Below are 23,390 nucleotides of genomic sequence, written 5' to 3' on the forward strand. Positions count from 1 at the left end.
GATTCTTAATAACATTTAATATAACATCCATTCATAGACAGAGAGATGCTTCGGCACATTAGAAGTTATTCAATTATAAATTTATATCACGCTTAATATATTTTAAATAAAATTTAAATTTTTCAGAATGTCTATACATACTTATTTATCTGAGGCTGTAAAACGAGTGATAAGTTTATATCACTTGAATGAAATTCTCTGCAGTTGTTAGTACATTGTATGACTTTCTAAAAATCACACTTATACATATACCTCTCGATGAATCATACGCTTTACTTTATGTACAGAAACGATATCGGGGGAAATGTGATAAAATGCGCATTGTTGAAAGTATTCTCCACGGATATAATATCGAATCGATCGTAGAAATTGCATTCCTCAACTAGAATGCAATCAGGCCGCATCTGGCATGCTCAAATTCTATCGGAACGACCTGGCGCTTCTGGGTGAAAAAAAAAAGCTCTCGGAGTACAAGAACACGTCTAATTTTTTCCAGCCAATGCTTGAATTTTTCTGGTAAAATAAATCAACGTAATTGAAATCCAGAAGGGAATACTTTTGGTCAATTTTCTTTTAGAAATTTCCTAGAGTGTCAAGGGTTTTTTACTGGGCTGAAAAATCATCGACGAGGTCCCTGACGAGAGACACGAAGTGAAATATCATCCACGTGGCACGAATAGGATCAAGCACGTTCCTTAAACGTTCCAGCGTGCCAAATTCAAGCCTGGAAGGTTTTAAAAACGTTTCTAACCCTATAAGTGTCCTACGTTTATCCTTATACAACTAAAAAATCATCAACGAGGCCCCTGATGAGAAACACGAAATGAAATATCACCTACGTGGCACGAATAATATCAAACACGTTCCTTAAACGTTCCAGCGTGCCAAATTCAGGCTTTAAAGGTTTTACAAACGTTTCTGACCCTATAAGTGTCCTACATTTTTTATCAAACTGACATGTCGTCCAGGGGATCACTAACGACAAAAACGGCATGAAATATCAGAATAAAACGGGCGAGAACCGTAAAACGGTCTAGTTTAGGAAAATTCGCTGAATGGACTGAATTGAATTCGCGCTCCCATTTTTCCTCTTGACAAACGAAACAAAAGAAGGGCTAATTTCGCGGGACAAAAGGGGATCTCTCTGCAAATAACTGATTGAAACGCGGCCTGAATCCTGATATTTCACAGCGTGTTTACTCGAGGATGCAATTCAAAGTGCGCGCAGGCACTTGGAAAACAAGAAAGAGCCAACGGATGATCTCTCTGTAGAAAACTGAGAAATCACCTCTAAACTCGTTTCCAACGAATTTGCGTGAGAGGCAAAACTGGAGTCTCTCTCCTGTACAATTCCCTCTTTGGTCCAGCAGAATCAGAGACTTTCCAAAAACACTCTTCGCACTCTGATCTTCTTGCAAGAATCGTTATTCCACGGATCATCCTAATTTATGCGATCCTTGCGAAGAATCTGCCACGATTCATGCCGAGTTTCGGTCGTTCTCCCGGACTAGACTCTTCTTTCTGACTAATAAGCGTTTCTTTCGTGGACACGCTGAGTCGCTCCGTCACGGGGGATTTTCTGCAAAAGAAACTTTGTTATATTGCGAGAAGAGAAGAAAAGTTGTGGCGGAAACAAGTAGTAGTAGTAACATTGGATTTATTACCACTGGTCACTCTTAAATCCCCTTAATTCCACAGAAAGCTTTTAACCCTTTGCTCGAGATAAATTGATTTCTATATCTATCGAGTTGCTATCTCCTGTGACTGTATGAGAAGGACGCCGATAATTCTACTCCTTCAATTATATAAACTTCCATTTATTTTTATCGACTGATGGATAAATCTTCTGTACGACGAGATAGACTTCTTTATATATCAGCCAAAATCGCTTATAATCCCATTGACGAGTAGCTAGTTGAGAAAAACTCTCGTTTCCTCCTGTGCGATTCATTTTAGCGTTGAGAATTATATTGCACATAAAATTTCTCTAACGGTCGTGTCACCGGAACCGGAATAACTTCCAGGTCGGTGAGCACAGTAATTTCAGGATGAAAATATGCGAACAATGCGCGCAGTGATTAAGTTCCGTGCGGCTACAAAGGTGGCAGAGACACGGCTAAAACTCTGGATGACTTTAGCTGACGCAGAAGCCACTCTGAGGAAGCTCCCAGTGCATTCTTGCTCTCTTGTAGATTTCATTGCAGAATTTTTATCAAAAAACTATGGTGCAGCTCCTGATAAATCCCACTGAAAAAAATCAATGATCTTGAATTTATATACCAATGACTCTCTTCGAATGATTTCCAACAAAGTTTCATTGCTGAATTTTTATCGCAATAACTATGCATCTTTTAGTTGGAAGATCACTCAAAAGATGAAATCCATTCTAAGGATGTAGAAAGAAGGATGCATCTCCTTACAAATCCCAGATGCAGCAATTCAACACTCTTTCCCAAACGTACAGACCAAATGATTTTTCAAAGTGAGTGATTCTTTTCGAGCGATTTCCAGCAAGCATTATACGCTCGGTTTATTTTTTCATCTATCGAGTAGGGTGGATATAGGATCGGTCTGGCTCTCGCGGATCAGTGGATTTACAGTTGCAAATTGCCGGGTCATCCGCGCTGAAGCTGAAATTTTCAATAGGCGCCGGCAAATGCGAGCGAGTCGTCGAGAGATCACTATCAAATATCGACTCCCTTCTCCACGACAACACAGAAATTCAAGCCAGAAAAAACCAACCAAATTGGATTTTCCATAGAAATTGAGAGTTCCGGTGCGTCGTGGACGAGCGTAAATCCAACGAGACTGATATAATTTAACGCTAATAATCGTGCTGCATCGTCCTTAATTATATCACTCATCCATTTACCATCGGGATTTTATTTCAAAGTTGACATCAGTGAATTATCCAATTGAGCGAAAGATCGAGACAGTCCTTACCCGTAAATCGACCGAACAATGGCCGATAAAATGTAAATAAGTCTGATCCAGTGCAATTAATCCGACGCTCGGAATCCAAGTGAGCCGATAAAGCTGATAGAACGCCATTGCGATGATGAAAATTTATCGCGCAGCGCCATTCGACTCGATTAAAAACGATATATATATATATATATGTGTGTGTGTAAACAATCGTTGCACTTTTATCAGAATTTAAATACTCGCACGAGAAGCCTTTCTAAGATATTGGCACAGGTTCATCAATGCTATAAAAATTAACGAGTGGATCATTAATGATTTTACAGAGTCACTACCCCACCTTCGTTCATTAAATAAATTTTACGTCATGACATTTTTGCCTGTGTCAACTCTACCGTGCAATTTTCCACGTTTCATCCGACTAACAGGATTTAATAATTATAGTCGTGCACTCCATTACCGTGAAAATTTAATTCCAAACCAGATTCGAGCTTTGAAGTAAATTCTCAAACAATGGCTTTTTGATAATGGAGAAAATTCTGCCAGGAGGCTTGATCAATGGAGAATGAAAAGTCGAATTCTATTCAGAAGAGATTCTACGATTGATCTTTGTCAATGACCATATTTGGTTTTACAATTTGAGGGATAAGTAGTCAAGCAAAGTTTTAATGTGGACAAGTTTCAGAGTGTAATACGATGACTCACGATCGTTCTGCCAGGAGGCTTAATCAATAGAGAATGAAAAATTTAATTCTACTCGGAATAGATTCTACGGTTGATCGTTGTCAATGACGATACGTGATTGTTGAAAATTAACGGATAGAGTGCTCAGGCAAAGTTCTGACGACGTAGGGAAGCATGAGAGTGTGGTATGGTGGTTTTGTGGATCGATGGTGAATGTTGAAGATGGGAGAGTCGAGGTCGTCGTCGTTGTGGTCAAGGCAGCAGGTGGAAATCTTGGCGCTGCAAGACTGCGGCAGGTTATTGACATTGAAGGAAACGAATCGATAGTATCGACGATGCGCGCTATCCAATTCTACCCCATTGTCCATAAACGTCCAATTTCTCAGCCAATTCTCTCCCAAAAAGGTCCTTGGGACATTTTCAAACTCTCGCTTTCACCTAAAATACGAGAACAGGTGAAACAATTTTGAAGAAAATGCAAGAGACAGATTAATACTCCCTTGCTGGATTATAATTACTGTTCTATGACTTGATGAAAATATTTCTTGGAGAAATTATTGGCACCCAGACATATACAAACTTGATATGTATAATTTATACAAGCTTTGAAATTGAATGTTTTTCTCCAAATGGTAAATAGACCTTGATCGATAATGGGTAAAAACGACGAGTTATAAATTTATACAAAAATGTGTAAAAGGTATGGAATAGTGTAGACATCTTTTACATATACCTGGTTATACATAGGGTGTGTATTTCATATTGCATGGCTCGAAGAATTTGTGCTTCTCTTGTTACAAGGAAACAACGATACTACCAGATAACGGAATCATTGCTATAATAATGCTCTAGCACTCTGATATGCTCGGTAAACAGTGGATGAACGATCTGACGACACATACAAGCTCAATGAAACAGTTTCAAATCAAAAACCAATTATTCTCGTTTGCAGGATAAACCCAGCAATCCTAAGAAACCTGGAATAAGAACGTGTAGCAGAAGAAAATTTCTTGCTCCATCTCGTTACAACGTTTAATATCGAATCCTCCTGAATCCAGTCGCAGATAGAGGATTGCTACGTGATCTCAGGATTCTTAATAGTAGACTTTAAAGGCGACATAAAGTTCCTGCGAAATAAAGATTCTGTAAGCTTAGAGGATACAATAAACCGTTTCAATTCAAAAACAAATCATCCTCTTTTGCAGAATTGACCCAACAATCCTGAGCAAACTGAATAAGAGCGTGTAACAGGAGAAAACTTCATGCTCCATCTCGTTACAACGTTTAATATCGAATCCTCATGAATCCAGTCGCAGATAGAGGATCTCCACGTGATCCGAGGACTCTTGCTAGCACACTTTAAGGTGAAATAAAGTTCTTGCGAGCTCAGAGGGGAGTAAACCATGGTAGGTTTACAATTCGCCGCCTTACTCTCCATACGATAAATTCATACTCCGAATCGGGTTCTCCTCGGTGTTTCATTAATCCCGGCGTTAACGAGCCAGAACGGTGACTTTTTTCACCGGCTTGCAATAATTTCATCCTTCCTCCACTTTCCATACGTATAGCAGTAAAACCATCGAGCATTATCCTACAATAACAATAATTAAATAATAAATTGACAAGTCTAAGGATATCATTGAAGAAAAAAGAATTGAAGAATACAATTTTTGTAGTAGGTAATTTGGGATTAGAGTGTAGTGGGAAAGGAAGAACTTTATGTAAAAAATTGGTTGTGTGGACTTACTTATATATTTCATTTCTCAGGAAGGGATTGGATCTTGCAAAGTGTAACACGAAAGGTATCAGTATGGCGGCGTGGAATTTCCAATAGACGATACACGTCGAGACGTGCAAGTGGGTCGACGTTTAGCTATCCGTTTTATGCAACGCCGAGAAGCCAGGGAAATGGCGTTCCTTCTTGGTTATCTACTGGAGATTCGCATAACTTCACAAATGGGCACTTTCGCAAAACGATACTATAAATCCTTTAATTCTTCTCAAAAACTCTCCAAAAAGGGCACCGTTAAAAATAAAAATCCACTCGTTGGTTTCTTAAAAATTACTGAAAAAAAAAAGAAAAAAAAAGGTATTTAAAAATTGAATAATTAAAATGATATTATGGTAAGGTAATTAGGGCTGATCTAGTTGAGCAATTAGCAATCGTTGTTGGCATAAATTTCACTAAACGTGCGGATTAGAACAATTGTTGCGTTAATAAGTAGAAGAAAAAATTTTGGGGGCGAAATTGTGGGTTTCTTGTGGCTACAGTGGGTCCCAGCTGGTACGATGACGTCACTACTTGCCTCGCGACTGCTGCAAAGTAATGCCACGCGACGTGTGGATTGATGCGCAGCGAGACAAGGTTTGTGGGTATAAGAATTATTAAAATTGTGGAGTAAAAAAACAATTATTTCGTTTAGATAAATTTTTGCTGGTCTTGTGTCGCGTTGATATATTTACTTGGAATTAATGAAATTAAATTAAATTGGATATATTTGATATGGTTGGAATATATATGTTATTTGTTCAATGAGATATTTATATAAATATAGAGTATTACATTTAATTGAAAGTTAATTAAGCACTTATCTCAATGAAAGGATTTTTTTCTCAGTGTTAGTGCTTCGAATCGCTAAGAAATATAACGTACTACGTGAATATGAAAATAATAACAAGTTTATAAATTTGGCAAAGCAGTATGCGCCCCACCTTGAGGCGAGGGACACCACTAGCGCCAAGAAAATGTCATGGTGTGTGTTCAATGCATCGGAGAATGTAAGCTGTACCCGTCTCTAAGCTATTCGAAACACGAATAACGTACCCTGTATAGCCCTATCGAGTGATCTGATTGCGTGTTGGCTCTCGAAACCCCTGTCCATCCCCCTATCTACCCTTTATAGCCCCCTGCCCCCGATTCCCCACCCTCCACTCAGTTGCCAAGCAAACTCACATTCGACCGTTTCCCAAAATTGCCTGCTTAATCCTAAATTACTTTCCATCATCTCTCTCAATCTTACTCGCATTGTTCCAAGTATTTCACGAATAACAAATATTTCCATCTCAGAGAATCCCTTATGCAAGCCCTGATTGGTTGCCATTGTACCCCCGGCTCGACTGTTTCGACCAATCGCATACAGCGCCAGTGTTTATATTCTCTATAGTTAAAAAAATTATCCGTTGGCGTTTAGCTGGAACGTCACTATCGAAGCGTAAAATCGTTGAACTAAGAAAGATTCTCCGAAGACGATTGGTAAAAAATGTTTATAAATAGGACGGAGAATACCGGTGAACACCGGCTATTGAATCATTCCAAGAAGATACGTAATCTGCTAAAAAACCAATAACAGATAAACCGCGGCGTAATCCGAGAAAATAGCTAACCGTAATTTGTTGTAGAAAAAATCGTCGATCGATTCCAGGCAGCAGCAGCTTATTGGATCGTTGAGAATGTGCATGCATCAATACACTGATATTTCAGGCTTCGTGTAGTTTAGTGCCTCGAGTGGTTCCAATCTTTGAATCAATTTATACATTACGCGTACTGTCGACTAATTAGCCAGTTTTCTGTATAAATATATGCTATTTACCGACACGCTGCATCTATGTATCAAATTAATGAAGGAAGCGAGTGTTCCCAAGCGCCGCGCCAACGGGAAAATGCCTAATTAACTGACAATAAATTCGCGTTACGGCTGCCGACCATACGTCATACGAGATTAGTTGCCTCGCCCGATCATATCAATGACTAATGCACTCAAGGTGCACTTATATTTCCAGTCAAACTTATTCCTCCAGTTTGTCATTAATATTCCCGCCAAAAACTTTTCCGACGCGCCAAAGTCCAGCGCCATCTATCGTTACAACAGAAACTCGCCATTTTGAAAAGAAGCATCGCGACTAGGAAAAAATATAAAGCCCCTCAAAGTTTAATGCAAAATGAAATTCGCAGCCTGCACAATGCACGCTTCTCACATTCGTCACTAAAGCGGAGTACAATATGAATTATTCAAATCCATATGCTCATCACTCGGGAAATATAGGAAGTCGCAGCAACATTTTAATTCTAATTACACAGCGAATCGCGTCAATTACCTTTTATTTGCGAGTTTTGATTGTAAACAGAGAGAAAAAAAAATGGTATGGGACGATAGGGTAAATTAGCGTGGAAATTCTGATCGATGATAGAATTGGCAACAATGTGCTTTTCCGTTAAAACGTTTGGAAAAGCACGTGTGAACGTTCCGGGGAAGGATTTTCCTTGGCGATATTGGAAACCCGTTAAGGCGCGTACCGTCCTGAAAGGAGACACGTTCCATTCGAGCACACATGAAAACGAATCTGCCGCCTTAACCCGGTGTACCGTATACGCAATCGGGGAAAGGAACGAGGAACGACTTTATTTCTATCCACTCTCCGGGATGCATCCAAGCGCACCAGGGAAACTAGTTTATGGTCGTTTAACCAATACAATATTAACCGAGTAATATTATTGGAATGTCGTTGCTCCTCATCCAAGAATCGAAGAAAGAACCCTCGAGTTACTGGCTCCTCGAATAATTCAGTTCTCGGAGTTTAATTCTTCCCTCGACGTAATACTTAAGAGAACCCATTAAAATAATGGCAGTGATATAATAATGAAAGTTCAGTTTTATGAATTGGTTCGATTGGAGTATAATGAAAAAACCGGTCCACTTAGTTACAGAGTTATACAATTGGTATATCGATAGAATTGTCGATAACACGAGTGATCAGGGTATGGATCGAGAGAGGAGCGTGGTCCATTTACCCTTAAAGCCCGACATAACCAAAAACGCAGTAAACTATTTCGATCTGCGAGAGAGAATCGTTGGAAAACCAGTTCCATCTCGCCGATTAGTCAATTTTAATTTGACGTTAGTAAGAAACAGTTAGGGTATCTCGTGCTAAACCTTTGATTTTTATTATTATTAAAGTGCAAAGCTCATCGACTTACGTCAAGCTGACTCTCTTCGATCGATACGACGTTTCTCCGTTCTCTCTCTCTCTCCCTTACTCTGCCTGTCCTCCCCTTGTACGTCTCTCCACCCCCCGTGACTCCACTCTCTCACTCTCTCACTCCCTATTTCACTATGCGTTGTTCCCTTTGTTCCTTCGTGATTCGAAACTGCACTATGCACTAACGAGATCTAAAAACCGAACGCGGAGCAGCTCAAGTTGCCGCTTTTTGCAAGCACCAATACACAAACAAAGGGTAAGGAAAGAAGCACACTTTTATTAACGACTGTCACCGAGAGAGAAAAAATCCAAGGGCAAAGCTAGCTCCCGCCAGCCAACTCTGTATTCTCGACATTTCCACTCGCGTTATTCTCAGCTTCCACACAATCACGACTCAAATTTCTCTACACCGAAAAAACACTCTGTGAATATCAGCGTCAGAAGGGTCCAAGTTATGCCTTTACCGTAGAATCGAACCGTCGCGAAACGTTCGCTTCGATAGACGCAGAAAGACTGAGGCGCCGACGTGTTTATTTCTCCGTTCCCCCACTCTATTGCAACGGAATGCTCGGAGAGCCCCCACTACTTCCCGCCAAATGCGCTTGACTACGATCATGCCGGCCGCCATCTTGCTTTCCCGTTCGAATCGAACAATTCCTACTAATCGTATTTATCGCGTAAATATCCATTTCCCCACAAAAATTTTATCACACGTTTACTCAGACCAAGTTTAATTTCGCTTTTGAAAACTTATTTCCAATGATCATCCATTTTTAACCCTTTTTTGTTGGAAAAATCGGAGGAGCAGGACGGAGCTTGTACCGCGGTCACTTTCGTCACTTTGAGAGCTTGCCGCAATGTGATTGGCTGCTACTTCGCAGCTTGAATGACGTCAGCCGAAAACTGTCATGGCGTCGTATCGACGTTTGAATTATGCTACATATTTATATTTGCGATAATTCAATTAATCAGTATGATTAAAGTATGAAATGATTATTATTTGCCCAAAATACATGATATTTGTTCATAGATACAATTAACAGGAAATGTTCTGCAAGATACTTGTGGATCAATGATTTTTGCTAACGCCTAGAAGGAGCATGTATTGATAATAGGTGTAAAGATTAGGCCAATAATTTAGGATATTTTCGTGGATAAAGGAAGAAGAGACTAGATTAAACAAGTAAAGTTAGGGCGAATTTCGCCTCGGAGGCATCCCCTTACGACACAAGACCCTTCGTCCTTCGTTCTCAGCTGTCCTCCACCCCTTCCACCACCCCCCTTCGACATCTATAACCCGAAACGCAAACTGGGTCGCAGTATTTGCAATATTTCACGTTTAACGTGTTCCAAGGCTTTTCTAATTTTCTCGTTCAAACAGGTCTCCGGTGTATTGCGGGGTCTCTAGAAATACAATGTTCGAAAGAGAGAGAGAGAGGAAGAGAGGAAATTGAGAAGGACGAAAGAATCGGTGACCAAGTGAAGAAAGAGAAAGACGAAGGGTGTAAAAGAATCGTTTTGCAGGAGCACGCGAGGGAAAATGAAGTTCCGATTGCTCTGCTTATTGGAAAACAAGTGTACACCTTTTCTCCAGAGGGGAAGGGAGGGGGGAAGGGGGGGGGGCAAATGTGTACGTTCGTTATTATCGCGCTCCCATTTTTTATTTCCAGGTCCTTATTTCTCGCAGAGTTACGAGCTAATAAAACACCGAGCAATTGGAAAAAGAAAAAAATGATCGGAGAGAGAGAAAATTTTGCAGCCTTGGTTCGTTTAAAAGTGGAGAAAAAATCTAAACTATATCGAGTTAAAACTGAGGGAGAAAAAAAAGAAACGGGAGGTTTGTAAAAATCAAGTACGAGTTACGGAACTCGTTTGGAGCGCTGAGAGGCAAATAAAGAGGCGAAATGTTTGGGGACAGAAATGGTAGAGTATATACGTAAGGGGAAACTCTGGCATGGCAAAGCCTGTCTGCGGATTAGTCGTAGGCGAAATTGCTGGTTCCGAGTGTCCACTGAAACCGTTTCAGCTGTGGCACAGATATACGTCACGCAAACTGCTATTTTTTCCACCTATACCGCTACACGTGTCACGTCTATCTCGTTTCAACGCAAGTCCAGCCAAAAATATTATAAATCAGTCACACAGAGACGTTCGAATCGCATTTCTTAAAAAAAATTACAAATTCAATCAAAGCACTTTTAATACGTCAGACTCATTCTTTATATTTTTCACTCATTTTTCGGCCCATCGTTATTAATAGCTGTTCTGCTGCTACGATGGAAATTATAAAGCAAAATTCGTTCATAATTCTTTCACGAGGACGTCGCTTATTTTCTATGGAGAGCCAGGACTATTTGTCGCAGAATTCATTCACTGGGACCACCTGGGCTTTAATTATGACCTGGCTGTAGAAACGCGAAACCAGTTTGACGGGGAGGACATAAATCAGGAGAGGAGCTCCGATATGAGCAACGCTTTGAATCACAACGTTCTTCTACAGGTTTATCGCGACACATCAATAATTACAATAGTGTGGAATGATACGCTTCTCGCTGATTTTGAACGCAAAGGACGTCGAGGGAAACTGGGACAAGGAAAACGAAATTTGCAAGAGTAGTAAAAATAATCGATTTACTGGATAGAAACGCTGAAAAATCCTGACTTATTTCTGGAATAATTTGATACACGAACCCACCAGCGTGGTCGACTAATTTTAAAACAAGAAAATTTAATTTTGGAGTCAGGAATTTTCATAGATTTTTGGAAACAGAATATTTGCAAATTTTTCCTATCTACAAGTTTATCGCAACGCATCAATAATTACGATGCTGTGTGGAACAATACGGTTCTCGGCGGTCTTTAACGCAAAGAACGTCTAGGGAAACTGGGACAAGGAAAACGAAATTTGCAAGAGCAGTAAAAATAATCGATTTACTGGAGAGAAACGCTGAAAAATCTTGACTTATTTCTGGAATAATTTCATACACGAATCCACCAACCGTGGTCGAACAGTTTTAAAAGAAGAAAATTTAATTTTGGAGTCAGGAATTTTCACAGATTTTTAGATAAGGAAAATCGAGAATTTCTTGTGTGTTATAACATAGTAATTGGATCGAAGTAGGGGTGGTGGATAGAGAAGGTTTTGGTTAGGTCTTCGGTGTGTTAAAGGGACACGTGCGAACATGACTGGACGTTCGGTGAAACGTCGCTTGTTTCCTCTCCAGCTGATTCACCGTTCGTTTCACGTATGATCCATGAAAGGACCAGACGATCTACGACAAACCTTCTCTATATTCCTCCTAAATCAAACCTTATCTAATTTCCAGTCGCCCACTTTGATTGGGTAATGCGCTAAGCCTACCACGCAAATCACATTTACATAGCTATATATTGCCATAATTTATTATATATCCATCGCGTAAGAGGCGTGACAATTTTTCCAACTTCTTTTCTTCCTTCTCGAAACTGCTACATTTCTCATTTCACGTTGCTCAACCGTCTCGTGCTTATATAATTTTCCAGACGTTCTATAAATTTCTAACCAAGAGCCACTTACAATGTTTCATCGACTTTAAGCAAAAATCGTTGCATTTGATTTTGCGTTGTTCTCCGTTTCATCGGTGAAATAAACAAACTTTGATATTCTCGTTTGAGCTTTAAGGGCTCATTCGCTATTTTACGAGTAGCTTAATACGACCATATGTGGTAATTTATGTAACTGCTACATGTGAAAGGACTTATGCGAGACGATGTGTACAATGCACCAACGTTATTATAAGCGTTAATTTTATTTTGATGCACGACCTGTGTGTCCCATTCGGACCCTAAAGCATCCTCGGTCATTCGCCAGTGTCCTAGGTGTTTCTGAACCTCTATATAGCGCTTCTATGCTCTATTCATACTGTACATGGTCTCTCCTTCCACGTGAATCATGCGTGTGACGCACACATGGAATATGTTCCTGGTTACACAGAAGATTGTAACACGTGTCCGAAACTCCTAAAGTCCAATGTGCTTCTGCATTATCCCCAATGCGCGTTCTCTCTCGTGCTCTTTTTCTCCCTCTCTCTCTCTCTCCCTATACTCCTCTCTGAAATAACAAAGTCATTATTTTAAAACTGTAAAATCGCCCTTTAACCATCAACCATAATGATATGAACAAAAAATAATAATAAAAAAAAACTCGACTAAAGAGAATAAATTCCAATACGCAAAGCTTCTCGGCTTTCATCGCTCAAATACCGGAAAGAGTGGTTCCTCCCGTGGTACTTGGCAAACTTAGAAGCGTTAAAATTATTCTCCCAACGTACGGATAAATTTTAATTAACGCCCGCGTAGAGTGAAAACTTTCCAAGAGCATAGTATAATTGACTGCTTGTTACAGCATGCTAGACTGCTTCTGGAAATAATGCCAGGTATCGTTTGGAAGATAAATTCGGAGCTTTGTCATCCGTTATGAATTCCTAATTGTACTCGGCGTTGTTCGGGATGCAAAGCTGATAGTGGAAAAGGGGAAAATCATCTGGCACTTTGGCGAAAATTATTTATGCATGGCTTTTAGATTTGAAAGCTCCAGGAAACCTTCCTGCTGCATACCCTCAACGTAAACAAACGTGTCACCACCATAGCCTGCTAACTGACTCGGTTGTTTATTTAACAACCATTCCCTTTCTGGCACGCTTTCTAAAAAAATTCAGGCATTTCGGTACTCTCGTCTTCGCTCGACCATCCGTAATTCTTATACAATTGTACATTCCATGTGTAAAGTCCTCCTGTCACTTTTACGTCACTCGAGGTTGTCAAACGACCCTGTAAATGTAACAAAAACATTAATATTTATACTTTCTTCATCCAACAAAATCAATTAAATTCCAAAAACAGTATTACAAAGAATTTATTTAATAATGTATGGGGAAAGAATAATGATTTTAAATCTAGAAAAAAAAGTTTAGCAAAGTGTACCATAGTTGATCTCATCCAAAATGGTAAATCAGGATCCATAAAAATCAATTAAATTTCAAAGAACCAATTTAGTGATATCGAAAACTAAATGGTTTTATTTTATAAATTTAGAATTAAAACTTTAACAAAATCTATACCATAATAAGGTCTCCTCTAAAGTGGTAAATCAGGATGATATATTTGATCAGGAGATTACGATCCATTCGCCATTCTTAGCAATTGGGTTTTATCAGCGAGGTCAATGTGCACCTACGGTAAACCTGCAAACACACATACACACACATATTTATATAGATTCTTTGACCGAGTTCTCGCAGTTAATGGAAGGAAACTGGCGAAAATGGATGCTCGATATTGGCTTCGTCGAACATAAATACAGCAGAGCTTCGATATCTTTCGAATTTCGTCCTATTTAACCATCGCGATTGCCAAGCCATTTGTTCTCTGCACGAGGCTGCATGAGTGTTTATGCTTGGCAAGGTGGGGAGGGGAGGGGGGGGGGGAGGGGAGTCCAATTACTTATCAGCCACAAATTAAATCCTTTTCTATATTACGAAACAATGCTGCCTTATCGGTAAAAAAATTGGCAACTGAACAGGGAAAAGCCCAAAGCGAGCAGCTTTTTCCTCGTCGAAAAATCTCTTTTATAATGCATGCCAAAGACTTTCGTTGGTTTCGTCCTCTTTGACGTTACATCAAACCGTTTCAGACTGACTGCTCGTGCAGCAAAGCTTCTATCCTACACTCGCTATTGACGTTCCAAATTAAACGGGAATAGAAAATTACCTCGAATAATTAAGACTCGGTTCAATCTTCGTTAGATCCCCTCGCTATTTACAAATTGAAAAAAAACACGTGTTCGAATTAAATTAGAACGTTTCTTAACGAGGCATTCTATTATCTCTGTGTACTCTAATAAATACGTGGGTTGAATGGAATAGTTTCTCGATAGGTTTTCACTTCTTATTAATAGATAGTGAGCGAGTAAAAGTGTTAATTTCTTTTTTTTTTTAATTTAACGATTACATGAGATATTACCGGAATAAATACGTTAATTGAAAGGAATAGTTTCTTGATAATTTTTCACTCGTTGCTAATTAATAGTGAACGAGTAAAAGTGTTAATTTCTCTTTTTTCTAAATTAACGATTGCACGGAGTATCACGGGAATAAATACGTGGATCGAAAGGAATAGTTTCTTCATAATTCTTCAATTGGTATAAATCGACATTGAACGAGTAAAAATATGAATTTCTTTTTGTCCGATAATTTCACTAATTTCTCGCGTCTGGCAAGCTGCGTTTGCAAAAGCAGCTGCAGTCTGTCTTCGATCAGAGTTGTTTTCTTCGAACACCCCCTCCCCCCTTGCTCATACGTCCCAGAAGGACACAGGGTATTAGAAGAGAGTGACGCGTGGTCTGGTGGCAGAGCGTGACCTACCTGTCAACCATCCCACTCTTTTTGCTTCCCTTTTAACTTCTTACTACTCTTTGCAACACGTAATAGCTTCCTGCGCACGTGGCCCCCGGCAAATGTGCGTTGCCAACGAATTTTTATCCCCCCGTCATACTCGATTTCTCAACCGCGAAACAAAATACACCGTCGAACACACCTGCGAGGCTCTCCTCCGAAAATTCCACCGTCCTGATAAAATAGGAGCTGGCGTTGAACCGAATAAAAGTATCAGTCAGCTTTCGCGCCAAATGGTGATTGGATCTTTTTTTCATCCTGGTGGAAGAGGTGAATTTTTCATGAAAATTTGAGGATTTCGTTAATCAAGGAAAGAACCGGAGCTGGATGGAGGTCGGAGCGATTAGAGGAGGGGGTGATAAGATCGGTCGAGGAAAATTCCTGCGGTTGGCGAGTCCTGTTAACGTCCGGCAACTTCTATCTTGTTATCCACCGGTGCTTCCGGTTCTCCCCCCTCCTCCTTCCTAAGCCTCTCTCTCTCTCTCTCTCTCTCTACCTACCCCGGCCAATTCTTGTCAGGAACGTACACGTAGGGGGGTCCAGGGGACGCTAAAGTTTTTCGACTCTGCCACCAACTTTCCTCCATGCTCCTCCCCAAGGATAATGACGTTTTTCACCCCCCCCCCCCTCTGTCACCGCTTCCCTTTATCGATCCCACTGCCATCTTCCATTCCAGACAACTTTAATAAACGACCCAGCTATACCCTCCCTCCCCCCTCCTATAACCTGCGTCTGCATCATGCAGAAATCTGCAAATCAATGCACAAAGTTCGATCTTCCTCTCACTCTGTACATTGGATTGAAATATTATCAGAAACCTAAGAATTTCTACTGTCGTTAAAATATAAATGATTGCTTTGAAGAAATCTCTGATCCACACGATTTTTACGGTATTAACAATAATCAATTTATATATTTTAGATTCAAATCAACCCAGTAGATATAAATATCATTGATTTTAATCGAATCACGTCGAAAGGCGAGGGGTCAAAGTTCACGCATCGTAAGCGTTACGGTCAGCTGGTTTACCAAGCCCTAATAAGATGCAAAGTTTCGACAGGTTCCTCGAGAGTGGCGAAGGTGCCTGTGATATGAATTACTTCTGGCCTGATTTAAGACCAAGAGAGGGTCGGTCTGCAAAGTTCAGTGTGCTGGATTATCGAGCGAGCTCCTCTAGGTGAATCAGCCAACGGAGGATGACTGATATTGGTTAAACGGTAGAATGGAAGAATCTTCGTGAGGGAAGCTGATGGATGAGACGAAATTTGAGTGGAGAACAAAACGAATTTCACTCGACCATAAATTTATACGATGAGTGCTGATCCCTGATAGAAAAACTTGTGGTCCTGGGTCAACGTGAACAGGTGGTTATCGTTGAGGATCATCGATCAGCCAGGGTGAGGTGTGGCTCGTTCATTCAATTCAGTATCGATATTCGTCTCAGCTCGTGCAAATATTCTCCTTCGTGCCCTGAAATTAAAAAATAACGTTAGAAACAAACCCATACTTTCTTATCTTCAAGGTCCTCTTTGGGGTCTAAATAAATATACGGAGCCATATCCTACCATGATACCCTGTACGTGACGTAGTTCGATAAGAATGACGAAATTGTGAAAAAGTTTGCGTGTGGAGGGTATTGCTGGGAGGCTCGATAAAAATGATAAAGTTGGTCGATAGGATTCGAGTGGTACAAGGGGTCGGGTCGTGAGTTTGTGAATTCCTGGTTTGGTAACAATGGGGGAATGGTGTCTTGAGGGCTTTTAAACTGGACTTACGATTTTGTAGTATTGTAGTGAGGCGTTGTAGATAGGGGAGTAGAAAGTGGGAGTGGGGACTATGTACTCTTCGATTGGACGTGTATATCGAGGGCCACCTAACGTGGGTGGGTGGCTAACGATAACGGTTACCGTTATAGTCCATTCAAGACAGCCCAGCATCGTTATTGCACCCACCTGGAATTTCCTTTCTACATTAACTATATATACATATATATAAGGCTACACCTTCAGTATTCTAAATTCTTCCCCATACAATCTTTCATCTTAAACAACACACTTTCGATTTTACTCCTGCTCCCCCCTCTTAGTACTAGATAGAACCTTGTACATTGGAATATTTGTTAATTTTTCTTAATTCTAGAGAATTTTCTAATTAAACAAATATACAAAATTGAACCATGAAAGTTTAGAGGAAACTAGTTTTTGCGTAAAGTAAAAATCTACAAAATATTGATAAATTATTTTCTATAACTTAAATAAAAATGTTAACAGTGTCCCAAAGTACAAAGCTCTTACGTATCTGAGGAGGATCACGTGGAATAACGAAGTACGAGACAAATTAAATGATAAAAATTGGCAGGGGTGGAGCAAAGGTTTCCTCGCGGTTTAGCCCTACTCTGCCTTTAGTATTACGTTTCCGGAATGAAAGGGTTGAAAGTTTAGGACTGGGTAGAATCGATCCACGACTGGGGCCGTCATTAATGCAGTAATCCAGACGACTGCACGAATGAAAAGTGAAGGAGGATACTCGCCATTCCGACCTGTGTGTATCGCTTTCAAAGCAGCCTGTGCTCTGCTCCCCCTTTCCTCGTCGCACAGCCCCTCGCAAATGGATTTCACCCTCACTGAACTACCAGAATCAACATCAAACACCGCGCAACCGATCGGACCCCTTAATAACGTTAATTGACGAGGTACCTTTGAAAATAAACGAAAAGAAAAAAATGTAAAAACGTAAGAAAATCGTTTTGTCGAAGAAACGCTCGATAATCATAGAAGAGTGAGGAAACGAGGAGCAATTTGTAATGCAAATGTAATTCACACAGACTGAGAATATACAAGAGGCAAAAATTGGGACAAATATCGTATAAACAAACAAGGTATTTTCTATGAAAATTGTTTGGCTAATTTTTCATCGATGAAGAATATTGCAGAGGTTGGAAAATACTGCGATAAATCAGGAACGGTTACACAGAAGCTTTTTGTGAAATTATTGTACTTTTTCGCAGTATAAATTCAGTCTGTGAGGGTGGCGAGCACTTCGTATCATAGGCTGTGGCGTGGATTCGAGAAACAGTAACATGGTCTTTTCACGTATTTGCTAGAACGAGAAGTTCGCTCTCTTTGTCACGAGATACGCTTGCGCTACGAATACCAAAATTACACTGCCAAGCCGCACGCACACCTACAGAGATATCTAAGTTTACATTTTCAACGCTGGTTACCCTAAATAAAACTCTCGTCTCGCCTGATGTCAGATCAAACGTGATCCCCTCTAAGATACAAATTTTTTACAATTGGCTACAATTTACAATACAATATAACGCATACAAAGCTTTGGTGAAGAGCATGAAGACAAAATGCGACGATTTTTTTGCTGTTGCACGTTTGCATTCGTTGGAATGCGAGAGAAAATATACCATAAACCCATTGAATACGCAAAGATAAATTTGTTATTCGAACTACTCGGACGTACAGGGCTTTTCACGTGAGGATATGGCTCCCTCGGGTTATGCATGGTATAAAATGATACAAGTTACTTGGCTTCCTTCTATACAAATAAGCGTATCTCTTAGCTGTCTACGACACACCGATAATAGTGTACTTTGTAGATGTAATGGTGGAAAGCCCTTCCACATCTGGTCACGTTAAATACAAAATCCTTCTGGCTGAAACTTGACGAAATACCCAGCTGAAATTTCATTAAAAACAGTTTATTATCACAAGTGTAAGAGTAATTGAAAATATTATTCGAGTAAAATTTCTTCCTCTCACCTGAGAACTGAAGCTGGTGAAAATGAAGGAAAACTTTGGTGAATATTCTCCCTTATGCTTTAACAAATTTTCCTCTGATAAGGAAGGCATTATAATTAGCTGTGCCAGCTTCCAGAGGGAAAAATGTGTGTGTGTGGTTTCCAGTTCTGCATTCTTTCGCTTTATTAGACAGTAATTAGACGAGGTCGAAAAATTCTTAGCATTCTCCAGCTGCCTCTGAATAAATGACGAACTTTCCTCGTTCCTCATTCGCGTTTATTTATGGTGGAGAAAAAGCGAAGAGAAATATTTGTGGAGGCTTCGCAGGGTGGCATGGAGTATATGAAAATTGTATGGAAACAAAGCGAGTGATATTTGGAGAGCAAGGAGTCTCCCTCCCCTCTTCGGGGGACGAAGAGAGATACGAAGTTTTCAGGGAAGACGAATTCGTCAGAGACGAGAGGCTCTTCTGTGTATGACAAAAATCGAAGTCGACCCGATTTGCCTGTCACTTTAACGAAGCACTCTCCATGCTCTTCGCGTCTTTCCATTCTCGCATCTTCGATTTCTAAACGTCTTCCACCGATGAATATATTCCATAGGCTTGAAATCTTCCAGAAGAAACCAGAAAACCATGCCATCCAGAAACCTGCAAAATGTTTGAAACTATATATAATTAAAGCAGCCATAAATAAATGATGCCTAGCATTATTCAGCTTTATTTATAGCCAGAGCTGTTATTCTGAAAGTTAGTCGCGAAAATAATGCGGTAATATATTTTTTCCACATAATTTGTTGGCGTAGCGAGAAGAACTGTTTTTCCTGCACTTTAATAATAACGCGGTGAGCTTGCAAGCTCAGCATGTAAAGGCCTTATTATTATCGATCAACAAACGTGGGTTCAGCTTTAAAAGGTTGCTGCTCACTTTTGACCTTAACGCCCACGAATTTAGACTGACTGCTTTCCCTATGGTAAATAGAAAATTTGCAAAGCCTGTGCAACCCACACATACACAAGCGTACACACGTGTCGAGGATATTTCATCAATGAACAAACTCTTCGATGCAAATGCAAGCAGAGGAAGGGTTTCAATTTATCGTGTACAGAGGTAAGAAAATAACAATCATAAAAATGGTGTAGAAAAAAATCTAACAATAAAGAGCGTAAAAACATTGAATCCCAAGAATGATAGGAGCTTTTTCGTCATTTTTTGTAGAATTTTGCCGCTATAATCCTAGTTAGGTAGATAGTGTGTGCACGTTTGTCAGTATTGGAGGAAGCTGCACGAAACCGAAGAGAGTCGAGGGTCCTAGTCGTAAAGACGGTAGGCTGGTAATATCACGTGCGAAGCTAACATGTCCTCAGGGAGCTTAGAGTGTGTATACCGTGTCACACTCCACACGTACAAGCAGCTACACCAATACACACACATACACACACATCCACATTACACATGGAAAACCCCTCCATTTTCTCTTTTCCCATTTTTTTTTTAATCTCATAAGTGTGTTTTAATTAAAATTCTCTTTCACCTCGAATTTCTGAAACACCTTCCTCGCTTCCCATTGAGATCTATCGACACGCGAAAGAAAAATAAAGAAGCTAGAATTTGCCTCCGCGAGGGAGAGCCAACGAGCGAAATGAAAATTTCAGTTAACGTTTCGGTCATCACTCACGCTTGCGAGTTTTTAATTAAAGGACGAATGCGCGCCGGAAGTGCAGATAACGCGAGGACCTAGTGTACAGTATACCTATATATGTATATATATGTATGTATGTATGTATGTATATAACAAATATCAAAACGGATAACGCGACAATGATATTCGTTTAGCCGCTATTCTTCCTTCATAACGAACCTCGTTCAACGAGATTCAAGCTTGAATAAATCGCAGTGAAAAACTTCCTGTTAGGCTGACAATTACAGATCGATGTGGTGCGAAATTCGGTGGCAAATTCTCGACAATCGTAGAAAGACTGTTTGCTCTGGTATTTTGGCGAGAGTATCCTTATATAGAGAAATCCAGAGCGAAAATGGTCCCAGCCGTTGTCGAGGAAGCATCGACCGCACTTCCGGTCGCTGCTGACTGGCGTCGCGACGTCTAGACGCCAGGCGTCGTCACGGAAAATCCCTCGTAGCGAAATGATTGATTTTCCAAATCACACAAACGAAGCTCCCACGAAGATTTCTCGTTGTTTTTCCATCGATGCCATTTTCAACATTTTTTCCTGGCTCTCCTCTTCCTAAAACAGAAAGTTATAAATTGCAACGGACATTACAGAGATAAGGCAGGCTGCGCCGGTTCGATACTCTCTCGCCCTTTGCCAACCAGCCGTCGCTTTCCCACACAATTTTCCGACCATTTTCCATTCTCCGATCTCGCAAATTTTGCGATACCTTTCATCCCACCTACCATAAACTATTCAAACCGCATCCAGGTCAGCCAGCGAATATGCTAAAAACCATGAAAATTTATTCGATCGCAAAATCTACACTCGCCGCTGAGGAAACTCGTGGAAAATTTTCAAGAGCACCCTGAGAAGAATAATGCTGGCAACAGATTTGAGAAATGCATTGGAGAGAACATGGAGCAAAATTGAGAGATCCAAGCTTGATCCATGTTGTACAGAAGTTATTGAAATTAATTCTAAGCGGATTTTTAACGGAGATTAGAAAATTAACAGACGATATATAATAAACTCATCGGTTTTCACAGAGCGGCGAGGTAGGCGATTGTGCTCGTTAATGGAAATTCTATCTCTCTCGCGTGGCTCAGCTATTTTCCATGGCCTGAATTATTGCGTATCGCGTGCAAAATTTTCAAGAAGAGCCTCGCGATAATGTCGAAGAGCACTTGTATGTAACATCGAGTGTCCTTCTTCTCCCCTTGCTATAATCTTTTATCGAGACTGTGTGCTATTGCCATTATTATTATTATTATTATAATTTTATCAGAGCCGCTCAACACGAAAACACCATCCTGGCGTAATCGATAAACAGACTGTTTTCGCCACTCTCCGGAGGTGATTTCCCGTGGAAATCCTTTCGAAGGATCCCGCGGCACGATTTTCCAAAGCGGCAAAGATGATAAATAATGGAAGGGGTGATAAATATGTTGCGCGGGTGAATGGGAGATCGTACAGAAGAATCGGAAAAATGTGAAAATCAGTCGGAAACGCTTTCTGGGGCATAATGCGAGTGTAGCCACATATAAATGTTAGGGTTTTGGCGCCCGGCACGAGGGCCCAGCCCGATCAATATTTCTCCCAGTGGCGTGGAGCAAAAAAATCATCCCCTCCCCCTGACGCATCTCCCTTATCGAACCAATAACGATCAATCTCACCACTGCTCCTACGAAAACAAATCTAAATTCCAAATATCCCTCGCAAAATTTATATTAATGACGAAACTATTCTTCCATGCCTTTTACAATATTCTTACAATTGACAGATTGATAAAGAGTGGAAGATTATTTGTACAGTCATATAGAATTGATAGTGCGATAATTATAGAGTGTTGCCAGTGGATTGAATTATAACGAAATCCAAGTTAAATTTAGTCGCGTTACAATTTACGTGTAAAATATTGCTGTGGTGAGGTCGATTGGGGAGGGGGAGGAAAGGGGGAGTGATTTCTTTGGTAGAAATTGCGGTGGTTGACGCGAGCGAGCGCTATGGCTTGGCCGTGTGTCGAATCGCAATGGCACGGGAAACGCTCGCTAATTCCTAATTGCTCGACGATTTCGATCAATCAGTTTAATTACCTCGCCTGCATTCGGACACGTGCACTGTAATTACTGGCGCGCAGCAATTCACCAACAAAGATTTTCCACGCTAAATTTTGCAACAGTCGTAAAAATCCAGTGGTACGTTTACATCGTTCGCTTTGGCCAAACCAAATCCATCGCTTAATTACAATCTTTCAATTTGATAATTGCTGCTCGTTAATTGGTTGCAAATTAACATTCGAAAGCAAGTAACGTTGAACGATCCGACAAAACGAAACTACGGTCGGACTTGGCGATATTTTGCTAAGAGGAGAATTAGGATAGGCCTTTTAAACGAAAGCTTCCTGAAGAGTGCGTGTGTGTTACAAGTGGCCGGGGAAGATTTTTGCAGCATAAATATTTCATCCTGAGAGCTCGGTTGTAGTTGTTGGACTGGCGGAGCAGAGAAAGCTTCTTGAACGGAAGGGTGCTTTGTTGCAAGGCTTCCGCTTGCAAATCCTGCGGCTCCGGCGAAAGCTCTCGTTTACACATGAGTATGCGCAAAAACTCTACTTCCATCACGTCGTTTTACGCTGCTGTACTTCCTTCTTCCCTTAGCATACCCTGTTTAATGATAAAATCTCTTGATCAGCGAGGCTCGCGAGGACTGACCTTCCAGTTTTATCCTGCGATTATCTATAATTATTACGTAGTACCAGCCTCCAGTCGTTCGAGTACTATATAGATCTCCTTTAATTCACCAAGATCCAGCTTCAATCCAAATGTTGGCAAAATGTGATTATGTCAATCCAAGATGAACCCTTGATCCATTGAATTCCCTTGCTTCGCTGTAGGGAAATTTAATTTCAAGACTCCTATAAGCGTGTAACGTGGAGGAATATCGAATATCGATTTA

General features: G+C 40.4%; 2 protein-coding genes across 7 annotated transcripts in view; both read right to left on the bottom strand.

Moving 5' to 3' along the window:
- LOC136779774 (ankyrin repeat domain-containing protein 50-like) overlaps nt 1–9,303 on the bottom strand; it is a 42,980-nt gene extending 33,677 nt beyond the window's left edge. Inside the window, exons 1-7 of one of the 2 annotated variants that reach the window (XM_066737558.1) lie at nt 8,582–9,303; nt 5,354–5,671; nt 4,340–5,197; nt 4,125–4,248; nt 2,421–4,044; nt 1,665–2,247; nt 1,289–1,579 (exon numbers count right to left, since the gene is read on the bottom strand). The gene's annotated coding sequence lies outside the window, so the exon portion shown is untranslated. The remainder of the gene's footprint in view (nt 1–1,288; nt 1,580–1,664; nt 2,248–2,420; nt 4,045–4,124; nt 4,249–4,339; nt 5,198–5,353; nt 5,672–8,581) is intronic. The other variant, XM_066737556.1, reaches the window with a different exon arrangement.
- A 480-nt stretch (nt 9,304–9,783) lies between these two features.
- LOC136779565 (uncharacterized) lies at nt 9,784–20,953 on the bottom strand. Of its 5 annotated transcripts, none has more exons than XM_066737204.1 (7): nt 20,627–20,953; nt 18,788–19,415; nt 18,604–18,704; nt 16,312–16,484; nt 13,683–13,805; nt 13,180–13,392; nt 9,784–12,673 (listed from the first exon to the last, which is right to left on the bottom strand). In XM_066737204.1, the coding sequence occupies exons 2-4, from the start codon at nt 19,034–19,036 to the stop codon at nt 16,403–16,405; spliced, it is 432 nt and encodes a 143-aa protein (XP_066593301.1). In that variant the 5' UTR covers nt 19,037–19,415; nt 20,627–20,953; the 3' UTR covers nt 9,784–12,673; nt 13,180–13,392; nt 13,683–13,805; nt 16,312–16,402. The 5 variants fall into 5 exon arrangements, with proteins under 5 accessions (XP_066593301.1, XP_066593300.1, XP_066593299.1 ...); XM_066737203.1 differs by having other exon boundaries at nt 12,894–13,392; XM_066737202.1 differs by having other exon boundaries at nt 9,784–13,392; nt 20,693–20,953.
- Nucleotides 20,954–23,390: the final 2,437 nt, after the last annotated feature.

Source organism: Prorops nasuta, unplaced genomic scaffold (genome assembly GCF_024137725.1).
Source record: "Prorops nasuta isolate Cenicafe-Biocafe unplaced genomic scaffold, Cenicafe_Pnas_1.2 PNAS00017, whole genome shotgun sequence".
NCBI lineage: Eukaryota > Metazoa > Arthropoda > Insecta > Hymenoptera > Bethylidae > Prorops > Prorops nasuta.